We start from the raw sequence: 25,294 nt of genomic DNA on the forward strand, positions 1-25,294 counted from the left end.
GATGACAAACTTTGACACACATGCCAAAGGTAAACAATTCCTTTGACAGGAATTTGATAGAAATCAAAGATACCTTTGACACAAATCAAAGTCACATCTCTTGGTACATTAATTACACCTTTGATAAATGCCAGAGGTGTACTATTGCTGATGAAATAAGAATTTGGATTTTTTTTTTTTTTTTTTTTTTTGGGGGGGGGGGGGGTGGAGGGAGAAAAACCAGAGAACCCGAAGAAACACCCTCAGTCAGAGCTAGGAAATAAATCAACTAAACTCCACCCACATATAGTGCTGGGTCCGGGTTTCGAGCTCCGGCCACACTGGTAGGAGGCGAGTGCTCACACCACTAAACCACCCCTGCCCTTTCAGAGCCTAGTGGCTCATCAAATAGGAAAGACAAGTGTTTCACTACATTTCCAAACACCACAAAATAATGTCTTCAAAAATACTCTGCTGCTGACCATACTTACAACTCATTTCAGTGTTTGAAATGTGATGAGCTGTTTCGTGTGTTCACCACATCCAACTTATAGAAGTTTTTAATGTAACATTTTATTAAAAAGGTTTACAAATTTTGATTGGAGCAACTGAAAATTGATACAATCCATTTTGAGATGATAAAAATGTAATAAATACCTGATTGAATGATGTAATGTAGTAAGCATTACTCACTATTTGTAACATACATACATACATACACTTTATTTATACACGGTAAAAACATCAGTTACAAAAATAAAAAAAAAAAAAAAAAAATTTTTTTATTTTTTGCCTTTTATAAAAATTTTCTTTCTTTCATATAAGTACAAATGACTTTTTATGTACAACTGATAAAAGTGTTGTATTTACAAAAAAAAAAATAATGAAATAGCCTGAATATCAGCTGCCTACTCTTGTTTAACAGTAAGTTTGAATGACTGAAGGAAGCAGTTGAAATGAAGGCTAAGAAATTATTAGACTAAGTATGAAACAGAGGTTTCTCAGTTCTTGACTTCCCTTGCTCAACAGAACAAAAGACTGAGAATCAACACAGAAAATTCCACGTAGTGTCTGACTGTTAAATGGTTTTGAAATTTTGTGGGCAAGTAACGACCATCAAAGAGAGCACAGATCTCTGTCTGGACAGCAACATCATCAGTATGGAATTTTAAGAGCCTAATCTCAGCATGTTGACATCTCTCACGAGGTGGAAGAATAATATTGAGAAAGAGAAAAAAAGGCTAAGAAATCATTAAAATTTAAATACAATAGAGGTTGAACTTTCTTTTAATTTCGAAGTTCTTCTGTCCAGTGGGGACCATCAGTATTTGAATCTAAGATCTGTTCTGTCTGATCACGATGCTTCACCAAATCTCGCCATAAATAGGTATTGGAACAGGTTGGACAGTCACCTTCCACTGGTATTAGAAATGCATCTTCCCCATTATCCTGAAGGAATCTCTTTGCTAGGCACACCAAATGAGCCTTCATTGGACAGCTGTCTGTGATGCAAGAAATGCAATTGTCTACATTCTGAAATGAAATGGGCAGATCAAGAAAATTCAGAAAGGGGAGGCTGAAACATTTTGGCGAGGCATCAACCTCGCCTCAGCCCCAACAAACTCTCTAAAGGCAGTTGGTTACATTTTTTAAAATAAATCCAAGGAAAAAGGGGGGAGGGAGGGCTCTTCTAAATCCTTAATAGGGGAGGGAGGGCGCTACATTATTTACTTCATCCTGGAGACATGGTGAAAGATAACTAGGTTGAGAAAATGTTCAAATCACTATGTATGGCTAATGGTATGAAGGATAGAAAGCAAGGTTAGCCTGCAAACAGGCTCCCTAGTATGGCAAAGGGCACAAAGAATTTGATAGGTAGATAGATAGGATTGGTTACAGTCAAAGCTAACTTTTTTTTTAAGTGGAAATCATGCATTCATACCATACCTTAATCTTTTTAGAGCATTCAATGCATTTATAATAAGTGTTTTTGACATCTTCTGCTTTCTCACTGTCCACATTCTTGCCTTTTTTGGTCTTTCTCTTATTCAGAGGTCCATAGACTATTGGCATGTGTATAGGAGGCAGCTGTTCTACATCAAACTCCATTCTGTATTCTTGTTTCAGCCATCTTATTGTGAGAGGAAGTCGGTTCCAAGGACCAACATTAAGCATTGCAGAGAGAACTCTGAAGCAAAAATCAATGGGTCTCTCTTTGGACCTCTTGTTGACAACATGTCGCAGACGTCTGGATTTCCCTGGATTTTGCCATGCCCATTCAAACTGCATTATCATAATAAATAAAAAGTTACCTTTAGCAAGAAAAGCCTCTAATTAGAACATAGTGATCTGAGCTAGTTTAGCTTCATACCGTACTTTCCTTTAGAAAATTTGGGCTTTTGTACCCCTCCCCCTCTGATTCTCCTTAGTTTGACCTTCCCAAGGGTGGGTACTGGACACAGGTATGGAAAGAAAGTGGGCACTGGTCTTGAAGTCTTTGTTCACCGACAATAACTGAAGCTTATTTCTTTCTTTCCGTGTAACTGGCACATGGAAAACACAGGTAACTTGTGTAAGTCAAAATAAATGCTTTGTGCAGCTTTTTGCGACTTTTACGAAGATCACAACTTGATTTCTATAAAAGTGGACTTTCCTGATCTTGTTTCTTTTAAGTGACATTTTCCTGAAATCCCGCCTCGTAAAAATTATCGCAAATTCATGTGTCCCGTTCATAATTTCAATCCCGAATCTCGCTTCCTTTTCCATCTAAAATCCTGGACCTTGGCCTTCCAATAAGCCAAATCCTGCTTCTCGAAAAACCTATTGGGACCCTTTTCCCTACTTCTTTTTATGTTCTCAAGCTCTCCATCTTTTCTAGCAGCTGCTATGCAGAAGAGACAGGTATTTGCATTTGAGTCTTGCTCACCAATAAAAAAAATCTCGATGATTTGGTAAGTGCAGAATGCAATATGATATGGAACAATTGAAAGTATGATGTTTTATATATGTTCGTGTTTATTTGCTTTATTTTACTTTCGGAAAAACTGTTCACAGGCTACTTGTATTCTTTCCCAGGTGTTCCTTACATTAATCTTTGCAAACGTAACACAACACTTTTGTTCGTTTGTAACAAAATACTTTTGTTACCGTAACATGAAACTCTTGTTTTTTGTTTGTTTTACGGCGACATCGATGACATTTGTTTAATTTAATTAAGTTACGATTTAAACTGCACGAAAGACGATTCTCAAAAACTAAAGAACAAATCTAATCAAAAACATCTTTTTCGAAAGGGTTTTTAAAACGCAGTACCGCTAGGATATCTGTTTCCTGGTTATGAGCAGTTTCACGCCGAAAATCCCGGTGCAAGTTTTTGCATTCCTAATTATGAAAGCGCTATGAAAGTCTAAAAATCTAATTTAATTAATTTGTGGTTTTCACTTGGCGCCACGAAGTCTGCAGGAATCCTACCACAAACACGCAATACAGGTGATGTTCATGAGAGTTCCAGCAAAAAACGTAGACAAAACTGCGCATGCGTTTGGCGTAAAGAACGTTGCCCTAGAACGTCGAGTAGTACCACAAGGAGAGAAAAGGGTTTTCTGAAACAAATATATATGTTTGAGATCTTCATATGAAAGTAACGTAGATGTGCTCCAGGTTTTACCTAGGGGTACGGTCAGGTGCTCCCCACCCCCACCCCCTCCACAAGGAATAATTAATTAATTGATATTAATTAATTAATTAATTGGTGATTAAAAGTTTACACATTAGCGCGTTAGGGGTTTAGGGGTTTAGCAGATGACAGCCCACCAAACCATCACAAAAGTGCATTCTGCACTAATAACTGTACAAAGTTATTGATAAGATTAGTGCTTAATATGAATGCCAAATTTCATGAGCCTAATAGATAAATTAAAGAATGACTGTGTGTTTTCACTGACCTGTAAGGCAATTATGTCACTAGGAAAGCCGTTTATGATAAGTATCATCTCCCTGTGGACATCGTAAAAGAGTTTTTATTCAGGCTTTAAGCATAAAGCAACTAGGAGAATTTCTACATTTCTCTCTCCACCCATGAAACGGGATGCTAGTCTTTCCTTCTTCTGGGTGGTGAGAGGAGCTGTGAGAGTAAAGTGTCTGTCCTAGAACACAAATTAAGGTATTGGGTGGGGGGAGGGGGAAAGGTTTGCAGATTGATGGCCTTAAAAAGTGCACAGACTGAGGATTTTTGCGATACCTTGTGCGGCTTTGTAGATTTCGAAATTACAGCAGATCCCAGAGTAGCTGAGAATTTTGGCCCAGATTCTGGACTTTTCATAGCAGGAAGTTCAGATTGTGGTAGCATGTGAACAGGCCCTCCGGTAAAGGATGGGGCAAAAAGAGAGTGGGAGCCTGTTCGCAGGCTAGGATACTAAATGAAGTTCGGATCACTAATCTATGGTCAGTCTTGATAAGTAAGTTTGCAGAATTGTTGCAAAAACAAACAATGAAACAAAACTTCTTAAAAATTGCCATACAAACATCTACCCGGTACTGTCCCTTGAAGTGGAACTATACCACTCAAGTTTTCAAATAATGTGGATGCAGATTGAAAAAATAGTGCTGGACTGACCGATTTGGCCAAAAATTAGCACCTGTCGGTGGATTTCTATACTCTTATTCACCCCCCTCGGTTAGGCTTTTGTACATTTATGCTTTTGTTTCCCCACTAAAATGCTCCACCTTAATGCTCCATTTTTCCCCACTAAAATGCTCGGTCTCCCTCAAAAAAGTCGCTAAAATGCTTGGATAATGCTTATTATACAAACAGTTTTTTAAAAAAAAAAAATTGAAAAAAACTGTTAACACTTACAAAAACGTACAAGTGTTGTAAGTAACAACAACGTATACAAGTTCATAAATACAGCCAAAACAACATAATCCTCGAAATCATCTACGAGGCTAAGTACAGAAAGTAGTTGACTATCTCTAGAAAGTTATTTGTAGTTGAATTTTGAGTTTTAGTCTTCATTTTCTCTAAAAAAAATTTTCTTTTTTATTTTCTCTGGAAAAATATTCAATTTTCTTGGGAAAATGCCACTAAAATGCTCGAATAATGCTCAATGCTTTTGCCTCACTAAAATGCTCGAAAAAATGCTAGCATAATATACAAAAGCCTACCCTCGGTGTGGGAACCCACAAGAGCCTATTTTTATGAAGCAGACAACCTGGTATAAATAATAGTTATGCAACGCTTTCGAGTGGTATACTATGGAATATCCCACGAGGCACTTGTATTTTCTTGGTATACACACGAGCCTTTAGGCGAGTGTGTATACCAAGAAAATACAAGTGACAAGTGGGATGTTCCATAGTATACCACGAGAAAGTGTTGTGTAACTATTTTATACCATGCCATAGAAAATACGCTTACTAAATTTCGTCGAGAATACAGTCGCAGCGCACTATGGGAAGGTTGGGTTGAATACTGTCGAATATACAACGGCTTTCCTGTATTCTGATTGGCTGTATTTTCTATGGCATGGTATAAAAACAGGTAGGGATTAGGCCAGGTATGAAAAACTAAAAATTCTAAGGAGTGACACCTCCTGAAAACATCCCTTGAGTAAACTGCAAGATAACATCAGGGAAGGGGGTTGGGAGCAAGACAAATAATTCTGTTTTAGCAATGAACAAACAAACAATGAGAGCCAAAACAAAAAGAAAGAGAGAGGGTGGACTGCAACTGTCAAATTGACCTTGACTTAAAGTGTATATGACATGAAAAATATTTGCTGCTAATTTGAAAGGCCTTTCGAAATACAGAAGAATGGCGTTTTTCTTTTCGAAATATCTTTTTTCGTTTCAGAGATATTGACGTTTTTGTATTATGCAAATTAGATCAGTGATGACGTCACAAGATTTGACTCTAAAAATGGTAAAATACTGAATAAACAATATCTCTTAAACTATTAAAGCAGTGTTATTGGAACTTGGCACCACAATTGTGCATCACAAAAGAAACAAAATGTTACGCTTAGGGCTGTTGCCATGACAACAGTTTTGCCGCTGGTGCTGTCTCAACAAAAACTGAAATTCCTAGTTTTTGTCTTAAACCAACAACCATCTAGCGCAGCCAAACCAATGGTGGGAATTAAGGCAATATGGGAACTAGTCTGTTCTAAGCAGGACCCTTTGTCTCACTTAAGACGTCAGATATGGGGATACCGTTATTTGTCTTTTTGACAGAGAGAGACTGGAGCCGAAAGAGTTGCTATGACAACAATATAAGGGTGTCATTTTGTTCCTTTTGTGATGCACATTTGTGGTGCTAAGTTTCAAGAACACTGCTTCAATAGTTTTAGAGATATTATTTATTCAGTATTTTACCATTTTTTGAGTCAAATCTTGTGACGTCATCACTGATCTAATTTGCATAATACAAAAACGTCAATATCTCTGAAACAAAAAAGATATTTCGAAAAGAAAAACGCCATTCTTCTGTATTTCGAAAGGCCTTTCAAATTAGCAGAAAATATTTTTCATGTCATATACACTTTAAAAAAATTTGCATGATGACCCAACGGTTCATATTCCAAGGTCATTTCATTGATTTTTAACATTTCTAAAGGCTTGCTTGCTACCCGCATTCTAATGATCTCGAATGAATTTCAAAAGAAGTTTAAAAAACTCCTCGAACATTTGAAATTTAATACAAACCAAGGTCCTCTCCCACTGGTTCTGTAAGCGCCTCCTTTCTGTACCCCTCCATTGTGCTGTTTGATCCGTCGATTGGGATCAACAGTAAACCCGATATAAGTGCGTCCCTTGTAGCGAGGATTTAGGCAGTAAAGAAGATAAACACCGAAGAAATCTGCCCCTGTGTTGTTCACACATTCATCCATCTACTTTCGTACGATCCGCGAAATTTCGAATTCGTTGTCCGTGAGAAAACTGGGGAGAAGTCCTTCCCGTCCGCCCCAGACCCTTCGCTTCGGTTGTTGGAGAAGAGAGAGAGAAGAGGGTAATTAAATTTTCATTTCAAAGAAGTTATACCTGTAGCCTCATTTGAAAAGTGGCATTAAGCTCATTCATCTGGTTCTGGAAGTCTAGTTTTTAGCAAGACAACACAAGCATAGCCTGTAGAACAGGCAGTTTAGCAGGGCGCGGGTGGGGAACAAAGCAGGAGACACAAATCTGAAGCCCGATTGAAGAGATGAAAAAATAATTACCTCTTCCCTCATATTCCCACTCCACCAGCTTGTTCTGCATAACCACTAGTCTGCATAGCTGGTGGGTTAAGCACGCCGCAAGAAAAATCGAGGGTGAAGTAAAGCAGGGATCTGTGAGCAGCGCAGCCATGAGTGAAATTCCCGGCAGGATGTCAACTCCTCTCCTCCCCAATTCCCCCGCGTTTCGCAGCTCATCTCTGCCGTTCACCTTAAGAAAAGCACTCTTACTCAGTCAAAATCCTGCCAGCTACACAAGCTACATAACAACCTGTTCTGCAGGTCATGTTTACTTTCAGAACATTGTGGCATGATTTAAGACAAACTGATACTGTGCCAGCATGTGCACTACAATCTCACATGATCCCTCATGATCAAGGAGAGGATGTAGAAGAATTTAAGACAAACTGATACTCTGCCAGTGCTGCCCCTTGCGAGAGGACATTCACATCAGTAAGTCAACGGTCTAAGTTGCAGAAGCTAGGCTCTTGAATACATTATGACTTTTGAAAATGGATGAGTAGCCGGGGTAAGACATTTGGTAAAATTCAAAAGCGATCTGTTAAAAAATTAGATAAAATATTTGTAGAGTAATGCAGACTGGTAGTCAAAAGCATGTTTTTATCAAATTTTTAACCAGCGATCGCTTTTGATTTTTTTACCAAATTGCTTATCAACAGGGGTAGACTGACTGCTGATGAAAGTGATGTAATTTTAAACAGTCTGTGCAACCTTCTACATTACATCTTGTTGTAAAAGTCTGCACAACATCTGTTTAAAATAAAAATCACACAATTATAGCACAAGATATTTAGTATTACAGTCAAACCGGATGTTCTCTCGATGGGAACTTTGCAATGTTGCGTCACAATGTTCCAATATTGATGGACAGTTTGCTCGTCGCAACTTGCAACTTTCAATTCAAATTTACCTGAGCAAGTTGCCAAGTTCCGGTTTTCATTTTTCCCGTATGAAACATAATAATTTCACCTCTGTTTCAAAGAAGGATGAAATAATTATTGCCCTATGGTCAACTGCTTATCGAAAGACTGCGAGAAATTAGAGACAGGCTTAGTTGAAATCGCCAAACTTGGAATTGCACTTAAAAATTCAAATTTGCTCCGCAAGTTACCGCTTGCATTTGTAATTTTGAAGTGTAATTCCTAGCTTAACAATGAAACTAAGCCTGTTGCTTATTTCTCGCATTCTGTTGACATGGTTGATGAACAGTCGAATAATGGGTAATTAATTTTCTGTTTCTTTGAAACAAAGGTGGTATAACCTCGTTTTATACGGCTAAATGAAAACCGGTACTTTGCAACCTGCTTGAGCAAATTTGAATTGAAAGTTGTAAGTTGTGACGAGCAAACTGTCAATCAATATTGGAACATTGTGCCGGAACATTGTGCTGCAACATTGCAAAGTGCAAATCAAAAGAACATCCAGTTTGACTGTAAGCAATTTTCACAGAAATATAACCACAGGTGTAAAATAATTATTTTTTATTACTTCATCTTCTTTAGGCAGAAAGAACATGATGAAGGTAACATACTGTTGATCAATTTTTACAGCATCAAGTTCACACACAGTTCAATCCAACCATCACAAGAGAATATGAAGCATTTTCCTTGTTGAGGTTTACAGTAAAAAGTCAGATGCATCCCAAGTATTCACAAAACTGCAGATTTTCTTCAAAAGTTTACAAGGCAAAATTCTTTAACTTAAGCACAATTCCTTTGTTATTCATCATCATCTTCAGTGCCATCCTTGACATAACGGTGCTTTATGTGCTTCCACAGTTTCTGGTGGCAAAAGAAGGCAATAAAGTTATTTCTAATATTTAATAATGTATAATAACAACGGTAAAGGAAATCTTCAACTTCATGTACCGTATTTTCTTGATTAAATGGCAGATCTCAAATAAACACAAGGTCTCCAAGATGGAGTTGTAAATAAGCCCTTCAAGTATCTCTTTGATGTAGGTTTTATAGTAGTAGATATCCTAGTAGGTAGGTATTATAGCAAGATAAATGGGTAGCAGGTGTTACAAGTCTGTCAAAAATAATGAATAAAACTACATTGAAGTTCAAGAAATTGAGGGTTTGTGGAATCAGGATTTTACTGTATTTCATTACTGTGTGTCTATTGTGCAGGTCCATAAAATATTTATACCCACCCCATGGAAGGTCATTGGAAATTCTGAGGGGGTGGGGGGTCTCAAAAGCCAAAACTTGTAAAGGAAAGTATGGGGCTTTACTGGAATTTCTAGAGGTTTGGGAGGATTCAAACCAAAAAACCCTCTGTGGGAGGAGTATGGATATTTTCTGGAGCAACAAGTTTTACCCTAAATCGTTTGCTGCTTAGACACAAAAACTTTGCAAATCTGACCTGTACAGCTAGCCTGCACAGCGCTCCCCTATTTTTCTCCGGTGACTACAGCTGGGTTGAGGATTTGGTGAACTCTATCTCAAGATTGTGTTACTTATCTTTCCTTGTATAGGAAAGTAGTTAATGACCTATTTTAATACTTATACCTAATCGTACCTTTTTGGTACGCTTCGGTAGCATATCAGGCGAGTTTGGTCGAGCCATGGTTCGTATTTTGGCGAGACGCAGTCGAGCCAAAATACCCATGGCGAGACCAAACGAGCCTGATATGCAGGCGAAGCGTACCAAAAAAGTACGATTAGGTATTTACCGTACCCAAATTCAGCCAAAAACCCGGTTATATTTATCGCTCTGTTGAAGCCATGCTTGCAAGGTACGTACTGCAAATTGTGTTGACTTGGTCTTCAACACTTTTACTAAGTTCTTCTTCTGCTTTTTTTTTTTTTTTTTTCACTCGTTTGTTTAGAGTTTCATTCTCTAAAGTTTCAAAATCTAAATTAAGCGAAAATTTTGGAAATTCCGACTCCATTTTTTCAGTCTGAATGTCTCAGTACTCGTCGGCAAACATCGCGCAATTGGCGAGCGCGCTCATGTTTAGTTTTGGCGGGAAAGTTTTTCTCATTTTATGACCGCTAAACACCGCTAAATTTTTCAGTAATTACGAAGTTCTGTTATATTGGTACTTGAATTTCTTTTCAATTCATTGTACAGTAACACTACTTTACTTCAAAGTGACCGTGATATGGTGGCATACCAGGTCAGTGACTTGATATCGTAGGATATCAGGACAGTAGATCGCGCTTCTGATTGGCTACTTGCGAATTCGGGTACGGTAAAAATGCCTAACAGCCAAGTGAGCTTTTCATCCACTTAATTGCCGAGCTTGCATAGTCGCATCGTGTGTCTGTTTCTGACACGTTTGATGTAAGCAAAATCCGACTTTACCAGATTTTCTCTCTAAGGGTTGAGAAAATCTGGGTATGAGATAATGCTTTGGCAATATAACTACTGGCAGTGAGTTAGTTGAAGCAGCGGTCAACATGGTGGTGAGAGATCAGATAATTTGCTTTAATATATTGACCATGCTTCGAATCAGTGCCACTACTTCACTGAAATTTAAAGCAGTTTAGTCTCGGGATGACTAATCATCGAAACTGAATATAAAGGCAGTTTAATTCGACTATAAATTGATGCACAGCAAGCTTGATTGTAAGCTTACAAAACAGTTGCAACTCACCCCTCGGTTCATGTTTTCCCATAAGTTATCCATTCCTTCATCAAACACTCTCTCAAACGCAAACGCTCCAACAATAATAGTAACCGCGAATGTGGACGTTCGACGGAATAAAGCGTTGTAAACTGTTCTTCCAAGACTCATTGTGACTCCTGAATCTTTCAGCAATCCAAACTTTGAACCGGCTTCTCAAACGCAAGATGGCGGCTGCGTATTTTATGTCGCAAGGGACGATGGTCATGTTTGTAGCTTGCAAAGTCTGATGGGATTTATACGTCATCTTCGCGCCAAGTTTGTTGGTACGAAGCTTGAAGGACGCTGTATTTTCATTTCTTTGCGATTCCTTGCAATCCTTTAGACGATCGGATGTCGAATATGTTGTGTAACGGCTCATTAGATCAAGACGAAGGCATGGATGTTCAAGGAGATGACACTTTTCGGTTCAGCGAAGAGCCTTCGTTGGAGAAAATGTAAGCTAAGTTTGGGCAGCGCACTAGCTTTTGGCAAGCGCTCGCTTATGTTCGATTATGTCATGTACACGTACTTTTTGTGACCTTTTGTTTTATCGAGGTTTTCAGATTAAATTTAACTGTTTTCTTGTTTCTCCTTAGTCGGCAGATGCAGTCCCAGTTTGCAAAGGAAAGAGATTGGGATCAATTTCACCAGCCCAGGAATCTTGTGCTTGCAATGGTATCTTATTAATTATTAATAGAATTGACCTGATTTAGAAATGAGGGGAAATGAATGGTGTCCAAATCATACATATTACTGTTAGCGACTCTTTACAAGCTTTGTATGCCTTCTGCAGAATTCCTGAATTGCCAGGTTTTTTAATTCCTGGTTTTTTAATTCCTGGAAAAGTATGAGAGTTTAAATTTACCTGGAAGACTGCTGGATTGCTGATTGAAAATTTCATCACTACCAAACTAATCTAGCATTTTTTAATGTTTTAAAAATGTGCTCAAAATTGCTTTAATATTAACTTTTTTTCTTGATTTTGGACTAAGGTACCTTAGATCCCATAGAATATTTTGGACATCAACTTTTCACATCTCAGCCTCAAAGCTTGCATAATAATACAAATGATCGTCAAAAGGAGAACCTTTTCTAGGTGCTATTAAATCTCTAGTGACAACGCTAATTTATTGGAAACTTCGGAATCTGCTATTGAAGAGTTTAGATTTTATCCAAGTTATTCGAAACAGTTTGTTATGACTGATATCTATGTTTATTGTCACATCTGTTTACAATGTCATCTATGTTCTGTTTTGTAGGTTGGGGAAGTTGGAGAAGTGGCAGAATTGTTGTAAGTATTAAGCTGTATTTATAAAACTTTCATCAACTTGTATGAGAAACCTCTTGCTTCAGTGAATATGGCTTACAGAGATTTGTTTCCAACCTAGGAACAGTGTATTGCTGCGAAATCAAAACAAACAATTTTTTGAGGTTGTGGTGGCTCATGAAGACAAAAAACAAACTTTAGTTCACAATTAATTGTTTCTGTATTATCTTCACTTCTCCATTTGCCAATGTCTTGTTTCTACTTTGATGTTTTTTCTTAAAAATTGTAGAGGAACTGATTTTAAGAATTTGTTGTTGTTGAATTTTACAGCCAGTGGAAAGGCGAAGTACAGGAGGGGCTTCCAGGTTAGTCTCAAGGAGCAATAAAAAAAAATTGTCATTTTGGTCTTATCCAAACACTTTTCACCTGCATCAGCAGATCAAAGCTAAAACTGATGTGAAAATACCGTCGATTGCATCTACCTGTGAACGCTTTTAGCGCTTTTTATCTTTTTATCATTGTAACAATTTTAGCAATTTATCTATTTTTAGCTTAGCTTTTTAGCTTTTTTACCTTAATATAGTTTTAATGTTTTATTTACACACGACCCCACAAGCTATGTAGCTTTTTTATCCCATCGTGTATAAATAAAGGTTTTGATTTGAACGCACGCGCTAAAAACATGATTTCAAATGACGTCAAACGTCAGCGTTTCAGGTGTCAAACTTTGAAGTTTAGCAGACCGAAACGCTAACTTTTGCACTCAAAATACTCACCATAAACACCGAGTACGGGCGAAACTTTACGCTAGAAATGATTCAAGTGAACCTGTGTATGGATATCGACACAGATCAGCATCAGTTTCTCACAAGAAGTTTCTATATCTAATCTTTCCGCCATTTCGAAACCGGAATGTGTTAAACTTTCGGCGCGAAAGTTTCCATTTCGGTCTGCTAAACTTCAAAGTTTGACAGCTGAAACGCTGATGTTTGACATCATTTGAAAACATGTTTTTGGCGCATGCGTTCACAGGTAGATGCAATCGACAGTAACAGGCATAACAGGCTTCTTGTCCAAAATGTAAAAACTATATGTTCCAGTTATACTTGAAGCATTGATTAATCCTTTTTGGGGCACTTGGAAAGTTTAAGGGCCAATTTAGATGGCACAACTTAGCCCCATGTGTGAGCTTATGTCAAGTCTGCAACACAAATCATTTAATGTAAATCAAACCTACATTTTGCTTGCATTTGCCCTGTATGACAACAGCATTTTGAAGCATGTATTGTTTCAAAACCCTACGACAGTTGTAGCATCGAACATCGTTATATGAACGATGCTATACACAATTTTTGCATGACACGAGCAGCAGGCACAACAAAAGTCACATGCGTAGTACCCTCTTGATCTGCCCTATGATGGACAAATCCCATTTAAGAAGGAGTAAACTTAATTTCTGACATTAGTAAGCTCTTTAACTAATATTTGTAAAATTATTATTTTTTCTTCCAGATTGGTCACCCAAAGAGAAGCACCATCTTGCCCAAGAACTTAGTGATGTACTAGTTTACCTAGTCAGACTGGCAGAAAAATGTCACGTTGATCTTCCACAGGAAGTAGTAGCAAAAATAGCAGTTAATTCCAAGAAATATCCTGCCGATTTGGTCAAGGGATCAAGCAAGAAATACACAGAATACAAGGAAATGAATTCTTCAAAACACTGACAGATGAACCTGTATATCTTCTAGGAACTTCAATTTCTCTTGTTTGTAATGAATGTAAATAGGGGATGTATGTGTTCACCGTTTCATTCAGGGGACACAACTTAATATATTTAATTTGTTCTAAGTAGGATATTTTAAATCTTTAAATTATTTTAGGACTTACATTGAACTCAATGTAATTTTAAATTATTTTCTGCTCTCAACTCTTAAAAATAATTTCCTTGTAAATGTGTAAAAGAAATTTGTACTTTTTTCCTTTTTAAGGCATGATTTAATGTAACTATGCATTTATGAAAAGCATTGTGAATAATGTTGTGTTTAAGTTCTTCTGATAAAAGAAAAAACTTTTACTTGAAAATTTATCTTTGTCAGGAGCAATAATGATATTTTGATATTTGCAAACATGACTAAATTTTATTTTGTTTCTACGTATGTCAACAAAAGGGCTCTTTGTTTCAACAGCCAACAGATCTTTTGTTGGATATAGGGGAACTTAAAATTAATTCATTGCTGTTTTACTGTGGTCGATTTTAACCCAGAAATTTTTTGTTTATTAAAAAAAAACAAATTAATGTCTTCTTGTTATTTTTAGTCGTCAATAAAACAGGTTCATAGCTGAGTGTACCATATGTGAGCGAGCAACCCATGCATGCCAGAAATCCCAATTCCCAAGAAGCTATGTAAGCTAACTGTAGGCTAACCAGAGTGCCATTTAGGTTAACCAATGCATGCGTTATTCAGGCTAACTGGAACTGCTCACATTACTTACAGGCTCTCACTTTGTCAAGAGCCACTGCAGCAACTTGGAGTATTGCTTCTTCACCCAGGGTGGAAAGGAACCGTAGAATTTACCGGTACCTTTCACCCCCTCCCCCCAAAAATGCCCTGCTTCACAAAAGTGACACTTTTAAGTTTTTAACATTTTTCATAAGTGGCTTCCAATGGTGGAATAGGCGGCTGTGAACCCCAGGAGGGGTACTCTCTAAAGTTACTACAGGGGTGTGCTGCTGAGACTCTGGACCTGTTCCAGAGAAAAAAAGCTGAATTTGCAACCCTGTTCCAGGCAAACATTGCAAAATTGGTACCCTGTTCCAGACAATATCCACAATGGAAATATTATGTAGATAGATATAAAAACACAAGCATATATCACAATGTGCTCACATGACTTTGTCTGTGGCTTGGAGATAAAGTGATAAGAGGAGTGGAGTTTCATAGCTAAACTCGATCGTGTTTAATTAGGATTCTGGGAAAAAAATCGACCCTGTTCCAGAGTCAAAAGGTTGAGTTTTATACCCTGTTCCAGAGTCAGAGAGGCAAAAAGCATACCCTGTTGGGTGGCACATACTTCTGTAGCCCTTATATGGGAGTACCCCCCCCCCCACCCACCCCAGGCTGTGAACACAAAAGGGGGCCACAATTCATAAGGCCCCTTTTCCCTAGGGGGGTCTGAAGGCGCGTCTACACGACAGAGAAAATTGGGTACGGACCCATCAAAAAGTTGTCCTATGGCCCCGTTTTGATTTGAGTGTTACTCTACAAAAGTGGTGAGGTCCGAACCAATTTTTTTACGGGTCCGTACGAAAATTTCTCTGTCGTGTAAACGCGCCTTCAGACATGCTCCCCCAGAAAAATGTGAAATTTAGAAGCTTGGAAATGCAATTTTCCAGTATTCTGTACATCAAAAAACATTGCTGTTGATGAATATTTTTATTGACCAAAGAGGGAGCAGGGAGGAAAGGTGGAGGATTGAGGACGATATGAAAAGAGTGGGCCCTGGGAACCAGTTTAGAAGTCTCTTTTAAACCTGGGAACTAGTTTATGATCTTGTAAACAAAATGGCGGACGAAGGCTTTCAAATTGTAAAGAAAAGAAAGGGTCCAAAGAATAGAAACTACAAGCAGAAAAACGGATCTAATACGAAATTATTGAATAGTTGCACTTCCTACGAAACAACGACATGCGATGCAAATGAACTCAGGATGAAAATCGAGAAATGCAGGCATGAAAAGGTTTACTTTTGTACACTTAATTTGTAGGTGTGATTTGACTTTTAACTTATAAGGCAAGATTTCCGCACAGCCCCATACATTAATTATGCATACAATTTTCAGACTGACTCGTTCTTTTCATAATGCTGTTTGTGTGTAGTGGAAGAATGAAATAATTGCATACATAATTAATGTATGGGGCTGTGAGAAAATCTTTCCACTTATAATAACATTCTTTGGTTCTTGAACGTTAGATTCTCAGTGACATAACTTTTTTCTGTAAACAGGGAGGAAATTTCAGGGAGTGAGTTTTTATCAAGTGTCCAAGGTGAGATCCATCGCTCGCATTAAGCTTAATACCTTTGCAAGTCTCAGGATCTTTCTTCAGACGTTATGATAGACCCTTAAATAAAAGGATCTTTTCCAAAGGTTCTGTGGAGGACCTTGGAAAGTTCTATGATGACATTTCATGATCTTCAAGGATTTGATGAGAATCTTCAGCAAAACAGATCCTTACTAAATTAATTAATTAATTAAAAGAATATTCCTAAATTAATAAATAAGAAATTTTACTTCAGGTGAATAAAGATACAATACCGTACTATCACTAAACTTAAAGTGATTACAATAATATATATATATGTTATTTGCCGGCCGGGAGGTCCATTTTGGGAAAAACTGTACTCGAGGTCTTGAGTACGGCCCAAGGGCACAGGCCGAGGGCCGTGCTCAAGACCTCTGCTTAACTCTTAGAGGGAGTCTCTTAGAGGGACCTAAGCTGCAAAATGATTTCACGCCATGAGCGGTCCGTACGCGGGGTCCAGATGGGAAAATCCCAGCCTGCGTGGCTGGCGTTCAAAGGGGAAGGAGAAAAGGTGTGAGGAGAGAGCGCAAAGCACGATCAGCGAAGGGGGGAAAGGGAACGCCTGCCATGACGCTATTGTTTTTATCGTTTTTTATGTCCAAATTCTGGACGCAAAAATCGTGATTGGTCAGAATGTATAGGGTGTGAAACTTGACTGTTCTGATCAGTCAGATGTATGTCATTCAATCGATTAATTTGATTGCTGTGGTCAGTTCTCAACTTTCATTCAATGCAGACATGATACAGATGAATCCAGTGACGAATGTCTTGTGCGATTTCTCTGCAAAGCAGTTGAATCTTCGAAAGAAAACGGCCGTTGTAGGATTTGGTATCAAACTACTGAATCTACAAAGAATAACAAGTTTAATGGCAACCAGTAAGCACTACAGGCTGTGAGATATAAAGTTGTTTGGGTCACAGCCGGTTGCAACCTGACGCCATAAACTCGAACACCAGAAACGCTGCTTGATTCTCTCAGTCTCAAAACGGCAACTTTTCATAACAAATCCACACTTGAAAGGTTGATCTACCATGAAAAAATTTTGTTTTGTCATATTTCTGACAAGAAGACGAGAAGAAAAAAAAAATTAGATAGGCAATTCAAGCAGTGAAAGATTTTATTCCCAGCGAAAGTCAGCACCGATCAGATTGGATAATTTTGACAGCCAGATGTAAAACAGAGGACAAGCAGATGACACGTACCTTAGGGGCAGTATGAAAAAAACAATAGCGTCATGGCCGGCGTTCCCCTTCCCCCGTTCTCCGATCATGCTCCACGCTCTCTCCTCGCACCTCGCACTTCGCGCTCAAACTCCCCCTTCTCCTTCCCCTTTGAACGCCGACAATGCAGGCTAGGAAAATCCGGACCGCTGGAGCGTGTGCAATTAGCCAATCAGATTCAAGGATTGAGGATTGCGGACCGCTGAGATGCTTGAGATGCTCGATTTTGGTCAAAGAGGCTCGCAAAGGATTGCCCAAATGCTCGCAAAGGATTGCCCTAATGCTCGCAAAGGATTGCCGGAATGCTCGTAAAGGAGCAACGGAAGTCAGTGCCGCAAAAGATAAAAATAGCCGTCGCAATGTGATCACAAGAAACATGTGCTTGAAGAAATATGTAAAACGGTACCTGAATTTGAAATGATACCAAAAATGACATGCAAAGCATAACAGGCGTATCATGCGGGGGACGAAGAGTTTCTTATCTTAGTCAGCGACTGAACGTTGTGAAAACAAGTGGAAATCGTATACATCTTACGACGAGTAACAAACAAAAGCGTGAACTTTGTCATGCAATACAAGATGATTCGTTTTGCTAACGAACTGTCAGTTTATTTGATCCAAAGAATGGTCGAATAAGGATCAAAAAATTGTTTTCTCGAATCTTTGAATTTGCCATATTTTGTTACTCGTGGAATTGTCAGGCTTTTTGGCCTGGGAATTATTATAAGTTCATTTTGAATGTTATATGCCAGGGAATAAGCTTGCGTGTTGTCACCACGAACAATGTGTTATGTGTTATTTCCGCTAGGTAATATATTCGACTTGAACTTGTGAGTTTTTTTAGGAAGCAACGGTGTCATACAACAAGAAATTCCACAGCAAACAATGCCGTGACGTACATGGCACAATAAAAAAAAGGGTTAATTTTGTGGTCCATCGGCATCAATAATTAAAGGCGGAAAAAAAGACTCCACTACCAGTAATCTTAGATTATTGCTGTAAAACAAATTATGAAAAGGCGGGGACAGTTTACTAGTGAGAACTATTACTAGTTATTATTGTACTGAATCTGTAATGCTTAGTTTTTAAATTTAATATTAAAATATCCAATGTGCATTTTTATGTACATAATTTTGATAACCAAATTAAACTTTGACATAATGTTAACTTTCACTTTCCCTTTTAACAAAATCCTTCTGTATATTACAATTAATAGTTTCTTGCTTCTTATTTTGTACTTTACTATTTGGGATGTCAGTTTAAAGTTCACTTCTCCCTCTCTTTAGAACTGTTTGGCAATTATGATTCATATGTGGAAAATTCCTCCTGTACAGCAGAGAAACCAAAAATCAAGGCCATCCCAAAGGAACCTATTGCTGATATAGTTTGTTATGGAATTGGAAAATTATCCTCATGTCCTATAGCCAGATACCAGTTTGCATTTTTGCTGTTGTTGAAAGAACTGCTTCAGGTAAAATGCATTTTATCCAGCAAATGAATTTTGACCAGTGAGGTGGTTTGAAATACAAGTTCATGTACGACTTTGTGTAGTTTTAGTAATGGATGTATCGAAGAGCACACACTGTACACACTTCATGTACGACTTTGTGTAGTTTTAGTAATGGATGCATCGAAGAGCACACACTGTCACTGTGACACTGCAACCCTCCAAGTTAAGACCATTTTGGTCACCATGGCAACCAAACTTGAACAGTCGGTGACCAAATGACCACTAAGGAAAAAAATTAATAAACTTAGAGGGTTGAACAGTTGTCAGTGGCATAGCCAGATGTACTCAAAACATGCCCAAACGCAGGGGGCTAGTCAGAGTGATGATGGCTTTTTCTTGTATAAGATTGGAAGGAATATGGGGAGGGGGCTGGGTCCCTCTTCTGTGTCCACTACTGGTTGTTAGGCTAGGGTGTATACTAGCAATAGTTTACCTTGGTAATATTTATGTGACATAATCTTTTGTGCGGCTTGTGACAAGTTGCATTTGAGAACATTACAATGTATAATGTACCAAGCACTTATGACTTGTGGGAGGCGGGAGGCGGGGGAAACAGTTGGGTCTGAACTTCCAGGCATAGTCAATCGATTGAGATCAATATCGGAAAATCAATCGATACTATCAATATCAATCACTGATCGATATTTATACCTAATCGTACCTTTTTCGTACGCTTCGGCGGCATATCAGGCGAGATTGGCTGAGCCATGGTTCGTCCAAAATACCCATGGCGAGACCAAACGAGCCTGATATGCAGCCGAAGCGTACCAAAAAAGATACGATTAGGTATTTACCGTACCCAAATTTAGCCAAAAATCTGGTTATATCAATCGCTCTGTTGAAGCCATGCTCTCAAGGTACGTACTGCAAATGTATTGACTTGGTCTTCAACACTTTTACCAAGTTCCTCTTCTGCCTTTTTCCCCCTCGTTTGTTTAGAGTTTCATTCTCTAAATTTTCAAAATCAAAATTGAGCGAAACATTTGGAAAGGAAATTTCGACTTCATTTTTTTCAGTCTGAATGTCTCAGTACTCGTCGGCAAACATCGCGCAATTGGCGAGCGCGCTCAAGTTTAGTTTTGGCGGGAAAGATTTTCTCTTTTTACGACCGCTAAACACCGCTAAATTTAAATTACGAAGTTCTGTTTTATTGGTAAAACCTCTTTTCAATTCATCTCACAGTAACAATACTTTACTTCAAAGTGACCATGATATGGTGGCATACCAGGTCAGTGACTTGATATCGCAGGATATCAGGACAGTAGATCGCGCTCCTGATTGGCTACTTGCGAATTTGGGTACGGTAATGATTGAAATTGATAATCAATAACAATCGAACTCACAGGAAAAGTTATTATTGATTGTTATCGATTGAGAAAATCAATAACAATCGATAGCAATTGATAGTGATTGATTTTTTTATTTTTTTATTTTATTTCATACAAGTTCAATGATCGAAAAAAAAGAAATACAGAAAGTGCAACAGAAAGTTCCAGTAAATGATAAACTGAAAAATAGTGAAAAACTGAAAAAAGGACAGTAATTGATCCAAGGAGTCCCTGGAGGAGTATTCGTTTCACATTGTTAAAGAAACAGCAGTCAAATGCTGAAATGATTAGCAAATAGGTTCAGGACTGAAATGTGTTTTGTTTGTTTTTTTTTTTTTTTTACCAGTTAACTGGCCTGTGTTTTATCTACGAGCCTCATTTTTCACAAGATGATAAAATTGTGGTTAAAGAGTTTGGAAGTTCCCTTATTGAACACAATGAGGTAGGATATCTAATTTGACTGAGTCCAGGTAGGAGGAATATCATGGGTCATTTCTTGAGATAATTATGTTAATGTAGTGTTGTTCGCAACAAGTTTGAATCAGTCTAAGTCAAAAACTAGAAATTAAGAAATGACTAAAATCAAAAATCTCAATTTTTTTTTAGATTTTTTATTGTAATTCATAGTTTCTAGGTTTTGCATACCTCTGCCTCTAGAGGCATGGTTGGCGGCACCTCAGCTGATTTCAGCAGGTTGGTGGTATACATTCCCCTTTTTCCACAAAGTGCTTTTGGGTTATAGTTTCTTTAATGAAGCACAATCTTTTGTGATAGTGAGTATTACAATTAACAGTACACTAGTAGGTCAGTGGCAATGTTTGCAATAAACTGGTTATGAGATCCTTGCTGACCTACAGCCAGTCACCTGTAGGTCAGCACTGTTGTGTGTGTTTTTCTGGGTAGTGTAGGCAAAATTAATGTTTTGTCTGATTTATCTGTTTAGGAAGGAAAGAGAAAAGTGGAAAGCCTAACATTATTTTTCATGCTTCATTGTGGTAAACCTCTTTATAACAGTGTTCTTTGGGCTAACTGGGGTCCAGGATTATCCAATGTTGTTATTCTTGGAAACAGGTTCACAAGCTATCAAGAAAGGTGTGGCTTGCTCTATTCTTGTTTATATAATAACCTGAATTCTACGCGCATTTTGATTGGTTCTTACTTATGATCTATCAGAGTACAGACACATGGATGACGTCACGCGGTGGTGTGACTCGCGCGCGTAATTAGAGTTCATAGTCCAAATCAGAGTTGTTGGCAAAGTTTTTCAAACTTGCGAGGCCACAACAAAGCAAAAAAGTTCAGCTTAATTACAAATGTCCAGTGAGAAACAATACGCCAAGCATCGTTCACCTTTCGAAGCATTTAACTGGGCGAATCAAGCTTGAAGAAGACAGTGAATTATTCGAGAATTATCCAAAATCTGTATGAAAGTTTGACCGATGTTGTGCAATTGGACGACGCCACGGGAAACAAACGAATTTCGGTTGAACGCTTCGGTTATGTTTACAGATTTGAACAACTTTCCAAATCGGAATTAAGGTTAGAGTTTTCATTGACTTTCAATTGACCATTTTTCTGTTTATTTAATTAATCGATTAATCGGATTATAACAGTGCTTCGTGTTAACGAAAACTTAAATCAAAACAACTTAGCTCATCTTTACGGCGGCATTGCTCACACCAGCTGTCACACTGAAGTGTGCTAAAATCTTGTGTTATTATATAAAACAAATAGATTCCATTTTGCCGTGGGTCTGTTCAGTTATAGATCACAGAAGACGTCAAAATGTGGTATGAACATCAGTGACCCACTCGGCTAGCGCCTCGTGGGCCACTTCTCTGTTCATACCACATTTTGACGTCATCTGTGATCTATAACTGAACAGACGCACGGCAAAATGGAATCTATTTGTTAAATTGTCTTTCTGTCTCAGGGGTGGATTTCCACATGAAAAGGGCAAGGATGGTTGTGTCCCTTTTGGGGGTGTAAACTGCAGATTTTGATCACTTTGGGCATTCAAAATGGAACTTCATTGTCTTTACCCAAGGTATCTTAAACGCCAGTGTTTTTTGTTACCCATAAAGGCTGCATGCAAGGCAACAAAATAATGCTGTCATGCTGTGTTGGTGGTTTAGATTGATCAGCACGAAACCTTAAAAATTTCTTTTAGTTTAAACAGTGTTATGCCTTTCCGTTACTTTCTCTCCACAGATCAGACTTTACCTTAATCAGATATCATTGGATATAAATTTTGTTCATCCTTTTTGTTGCAGATTACCTTCAAGACAACTGAGAGATGAAGCACCATATATCTACAATGTATCCTTATTTTTATATACTTCTGTATAGTGGTCTATCGAAGGTGTGTTTTCAGCCCACTAGCCTGGACAATGGTCTGTCACAAATTACATTTTATCTGATAAGTAATCTATTGGAAGGCTTGTGGTTTGTTTGGTTTATTCAAAAGGCAGATATTTGCAAAGTGTAATTCACTTCCTCTTGAAGGAAAACGCGGTGATCTACTGGCCAATTTCACCAACTGAAAGACAGTTTATCACCAGTTAAAATTTAACTCGCAAACAAAGACTTTGGTAATTTAAAGGTGCACAGGCCTGCCAAAAAAACAGCTGGGGTTTTTACTGAGCCCGCTTAGTTTTTTTCTTGGCTACATCCCTGAAAACAGGGATTGTTCTAATACTCTTGGGCATCAATGTGTCAGTGTACCCATCCCTGCCACCAAGTCAGAGCTAGCAGAAGTGTTGTACTTGGGCACTGAGTGGTCGGCATAATCAAAGCATATCTAATTGGTTGATAGTGCGCAGACCCAGCAAACACATTAGGCTCCCAGACCCACACAGTCGTTTATATTTTGGCACAACTATTTTTAATGGGGAGAAGCACTGCACGAGAAACAAGAGTTGATTATACTGACATTTATGAACTTTGAACTTGGTTGAAGAAGGAGCAGGAGTGGTGCAGTGGTGATACTAGCGCTCGCCTCCCACCAATGTGGCCCGGGTTCGATTCTGGCCTGGTGCCATATGTGGGTTGAGTTTGTTGTTGGTTCTCATCTTTGCTCCGAGGGTTTTCTCCAGGTGCTATGGTTTTCCTCCCTCCACAAAAACCAACACTCCAAATTCTAATTCGATGCACTTACACATCCTAACAAACGCCTACGAACTCTTTTTTTTTTACTGTTCCATTGCTTAATGCTTAAAACTAATAATGTTTAAAACTATCTGAGGTCCTTTGATTATTTATTTTCCTTCACAAACAGCCTCCAGATTCTTCCATACATGATAGAAACACCAATTCCCAACACGTTTCATCACAGTGACATTTTTAATGACTCAGCAGTGCACTGGTTTCCGAACGAAATGTTAGCAAAGGTACCTCATGCGGTGTGGAAAGACAATGTTGAACCAGTATATGATCAAAATGATCCTGAAATAGTGACAACGAATGGAGACGCTTCCGTCTAATGGCCATTACAAAACAGTGACAATGTACTGTAAACTCTTCTGAAAAAATCTCTCCGATAATACAACGCCCTAATTATTGCCCTAAGGGGTTATTAAATTAATATTGTAAATTTAAAATGTAAAGTACAGGGTGTAATCCCTGGGCTTTTAATCCCTGGGAGGTTTCGTCTTTTTAACTATAGGTGAGCTTAAATACGTGGTATAAAAAATCGTTTGTAAGTGAGCTAACAAAGCAACATAACTTATTTAAAGCACTGATGAGCGATATATTGTAAAAACTCCACTCTAATTAAAAGTTTTATTCAGCCCTCTACTTGGAAACTTATTCATTGCCTAGTTCTATCTAAAGTACAGTGTTCTGTAAGGAGGTTAATAAGCTACATGGAATATGGAATATCTGGGGAAGCTTATAACCCTTTTTTGTTAGCTTGCTTAGTACTTCTATAGTTACAGTATGTCCAGAAAGTTCCGCTTTCCGTTTGACGGCTTATTTAACATTATAGTAAGAGTACATTGTAAATTGTTACGAAAGCCAATACCACGAAGCAAAGTTAAAAACTGTTTCACTGCACGTGCAAAACTTCTGAAACAAGTACCGTTAAAACTTTTAAATCCCTCTCCATCTCTCCTTCCCTTTTAAAGTCTCTTCTCTAATAAATTCTCCCTCCGGATCATCGGTTTTTTTGACAATCCCCCCCCCCCCCCTTCCTGGTCCCCCGTTATTTACTTTACCTTGAAGATTTTGCCCTTCCATTCGAGTCAATTAAGGTCCCTTTTAATTAATAAATACGTATATTATAAACAGAAGGGATTTTAAGTTCAATAATAAAGTGGGTAAAGTTCTGATAGTAGTAGATTTTTAAATATATATTTTAATAAGAAAATAAACGCGCTTATGCTTTATTACATTTTGTATTTCTCTATCACCCTTCTATTTTTGTATAAAAATCTTTATGTTAATTTTTTACATTACACTTTTGATATATAATGATGACATGAAGTCATCGAATCGTCAAGTTACTTTTTTATCGTTAATGTTCTTATTGAAAAGTGGGTAAAAAGCTAAAAAAAAAGCTAAAACTGAATGACATACATTTGCGTTTCCTTGCTTAGTGAATCTCTGAGTCGGTATTATTATGTTTCGTTGAAAATAGAGTGTGATGAGCAGACTGGCGCGTCTGGGTTTATGAATTCCGTTTGTACTAAATAGAAATAGTCAAATTTTTCTCCGCGATTGCACACCCAACCATTTCCCCTATTTTTTCCAAATTTTCTTCTTCCTTTTCCTGGAAAAAGCCTTAAAAGCAGTCATCAAAATTGCCATTCAAGGGCTTTTTCGACAAGCTCTTTGCATCTTACCATTAAAGTAAATTTCCACGCATAATGAATGAATGATGATATAGGTGCTTATATAGCGCATTTACAAAGCCAATGCGCTTCACAATTAGAATTTTGGGATGAGATCGAACATCAGCATATAAGGCGCCTATGGCAGCCGCATCCGTCATGTGATGATCTCACCCCACCACCCAACCCATGGAATAGAACAGACCACAACACCGGGAACTTCATGCCCTACT

General features: G+C 38.1%; 4 protein-coding genes across 6 annotated transcripts; 2 read left to right on the plus strand and 2 right to left on the minus strand.

The window, feature by feature from the left end:
* Positions 1–814: 814 nt before the first annotated feature.
* On the minus strand, positions 815–6,911 carry LOC144647174 (structure-specific endonuclease subunit SLX1 homolog). Its single transcript, XM_078506935.1, has 4 exons — positions 6,682–6,911; positions 3,924–3,975; positions 1,927–2,262; positions 815–1,512 (listed from the first exon to the last, which is right to left on the minus strand). Exons 1-4 carry the CDS (start codon positions 6,864–6,866, stop codon positions 1,267–1,269), a joined length of 819 nt encoding a protein of 272 aa, XP_078363061.1. The 5' UTR covers positions 6,867–6,911; the 3' UTR covers positions 815–1,266.
* Positions 6,912–8,669: 1,758 nt separating this feature from the next.
* Positions 8,670–11,048, minus strand: LOC144647180 (cytochrome b-c1 complex subunit 9-like). The gene is made up of 2 exons (XM_078506942.1): positions 10,816–11,048; positions 8,670–8,992 (listed from the first exon to the last, which is right to left on the minus strand). The coding sequence occupies exons 1-2, from the start codon at positions 10,954–10,956 to the stop codon at positions 8,930–8,932; spliced, it is 204 nt and encodes a 67-aa protein (XP_078363068.1). The 5' UTR covers positions 10,957–11,048; the 3' UTR covers positions 8,670–8,929.
* A 34-nt stretch (positions 11,049–11,082) lies between these two features.
* On the plus strand, positions 11,083–14,383 carry LOC144647179 (dCTP pyrophosphatase 1-like). The gene is made up of 5 exons (XM_078506941.1): positions 11,083–11,282; positions 11,424–11,502; positions 12,087–12,118; positions 12,425–12,459; positions 13,607–14,383. Exons 1-5 carry the CDS (start codon positions 11,179–11,181, stop codon positions 13,816–13,818), a joined length of 462 nt encoding a protein of 153 aa, XP_078363067.1. The 5' UTR covers positions 11,083–11,178; the 3' UTR covers positions 13,819–14,383.
* Positions 14,384–15,645: 1,262 nt separating this feature from the next.
* LOC144647172 (SRR1-like protein) lies at positions 15,646–24,027 on the plus strand. 3 transcript variants are annotated; one of them, XM_078506932.1, is made up of 7 exons: positions 15,646–15,820; positions 16,097–16,137; positions 18,681–18,865; positions 20,579–20,674; positions 21,176–21,324; positions 22,506–22,551; positions 23,517–24,027. In XM_078506932.1, exons 1-7 carry the CDS (start codon positions 15,657–15,659, stop codon positions 23,712–23,714), a joined length of 879 nt encoding a protein of 292 aa, XP_078363058.1. In that variant the 5' UTR covers positions 15,646–15,656; the 3' UTR covers positions 23,715–24,027. The 3 variants fall into 3 exon arrangements, with proteins under 3 accessions (XP_078363058.1, XP_078363059.1, XP_078363060.1); XM_078506933.1 differs by having other exon boundaries at positions 18,729–18,865; XM_078506934.1 differs by having other exon boundaries at positions 15,678–15,830.
* The last annotated feature ends 1,267 nt before the right edge of the window (positions 24,028–25,294 follow it).

The sequence above is a fragment of the Oculina patagonica genome, chromosome 3 (genome assembly GCF_052425735.1).
Source record: "Oculina patagonica isolate OP01 chromosome 3, crgOcupat, whole genome shotgun sequence".
NCBI classification, from domain to species: Eukaryota; Metazoa; Cnidaria; class Anthozoa; order Scleractinia; family Oculinidae; genus Oculina; species Oculina patagonica.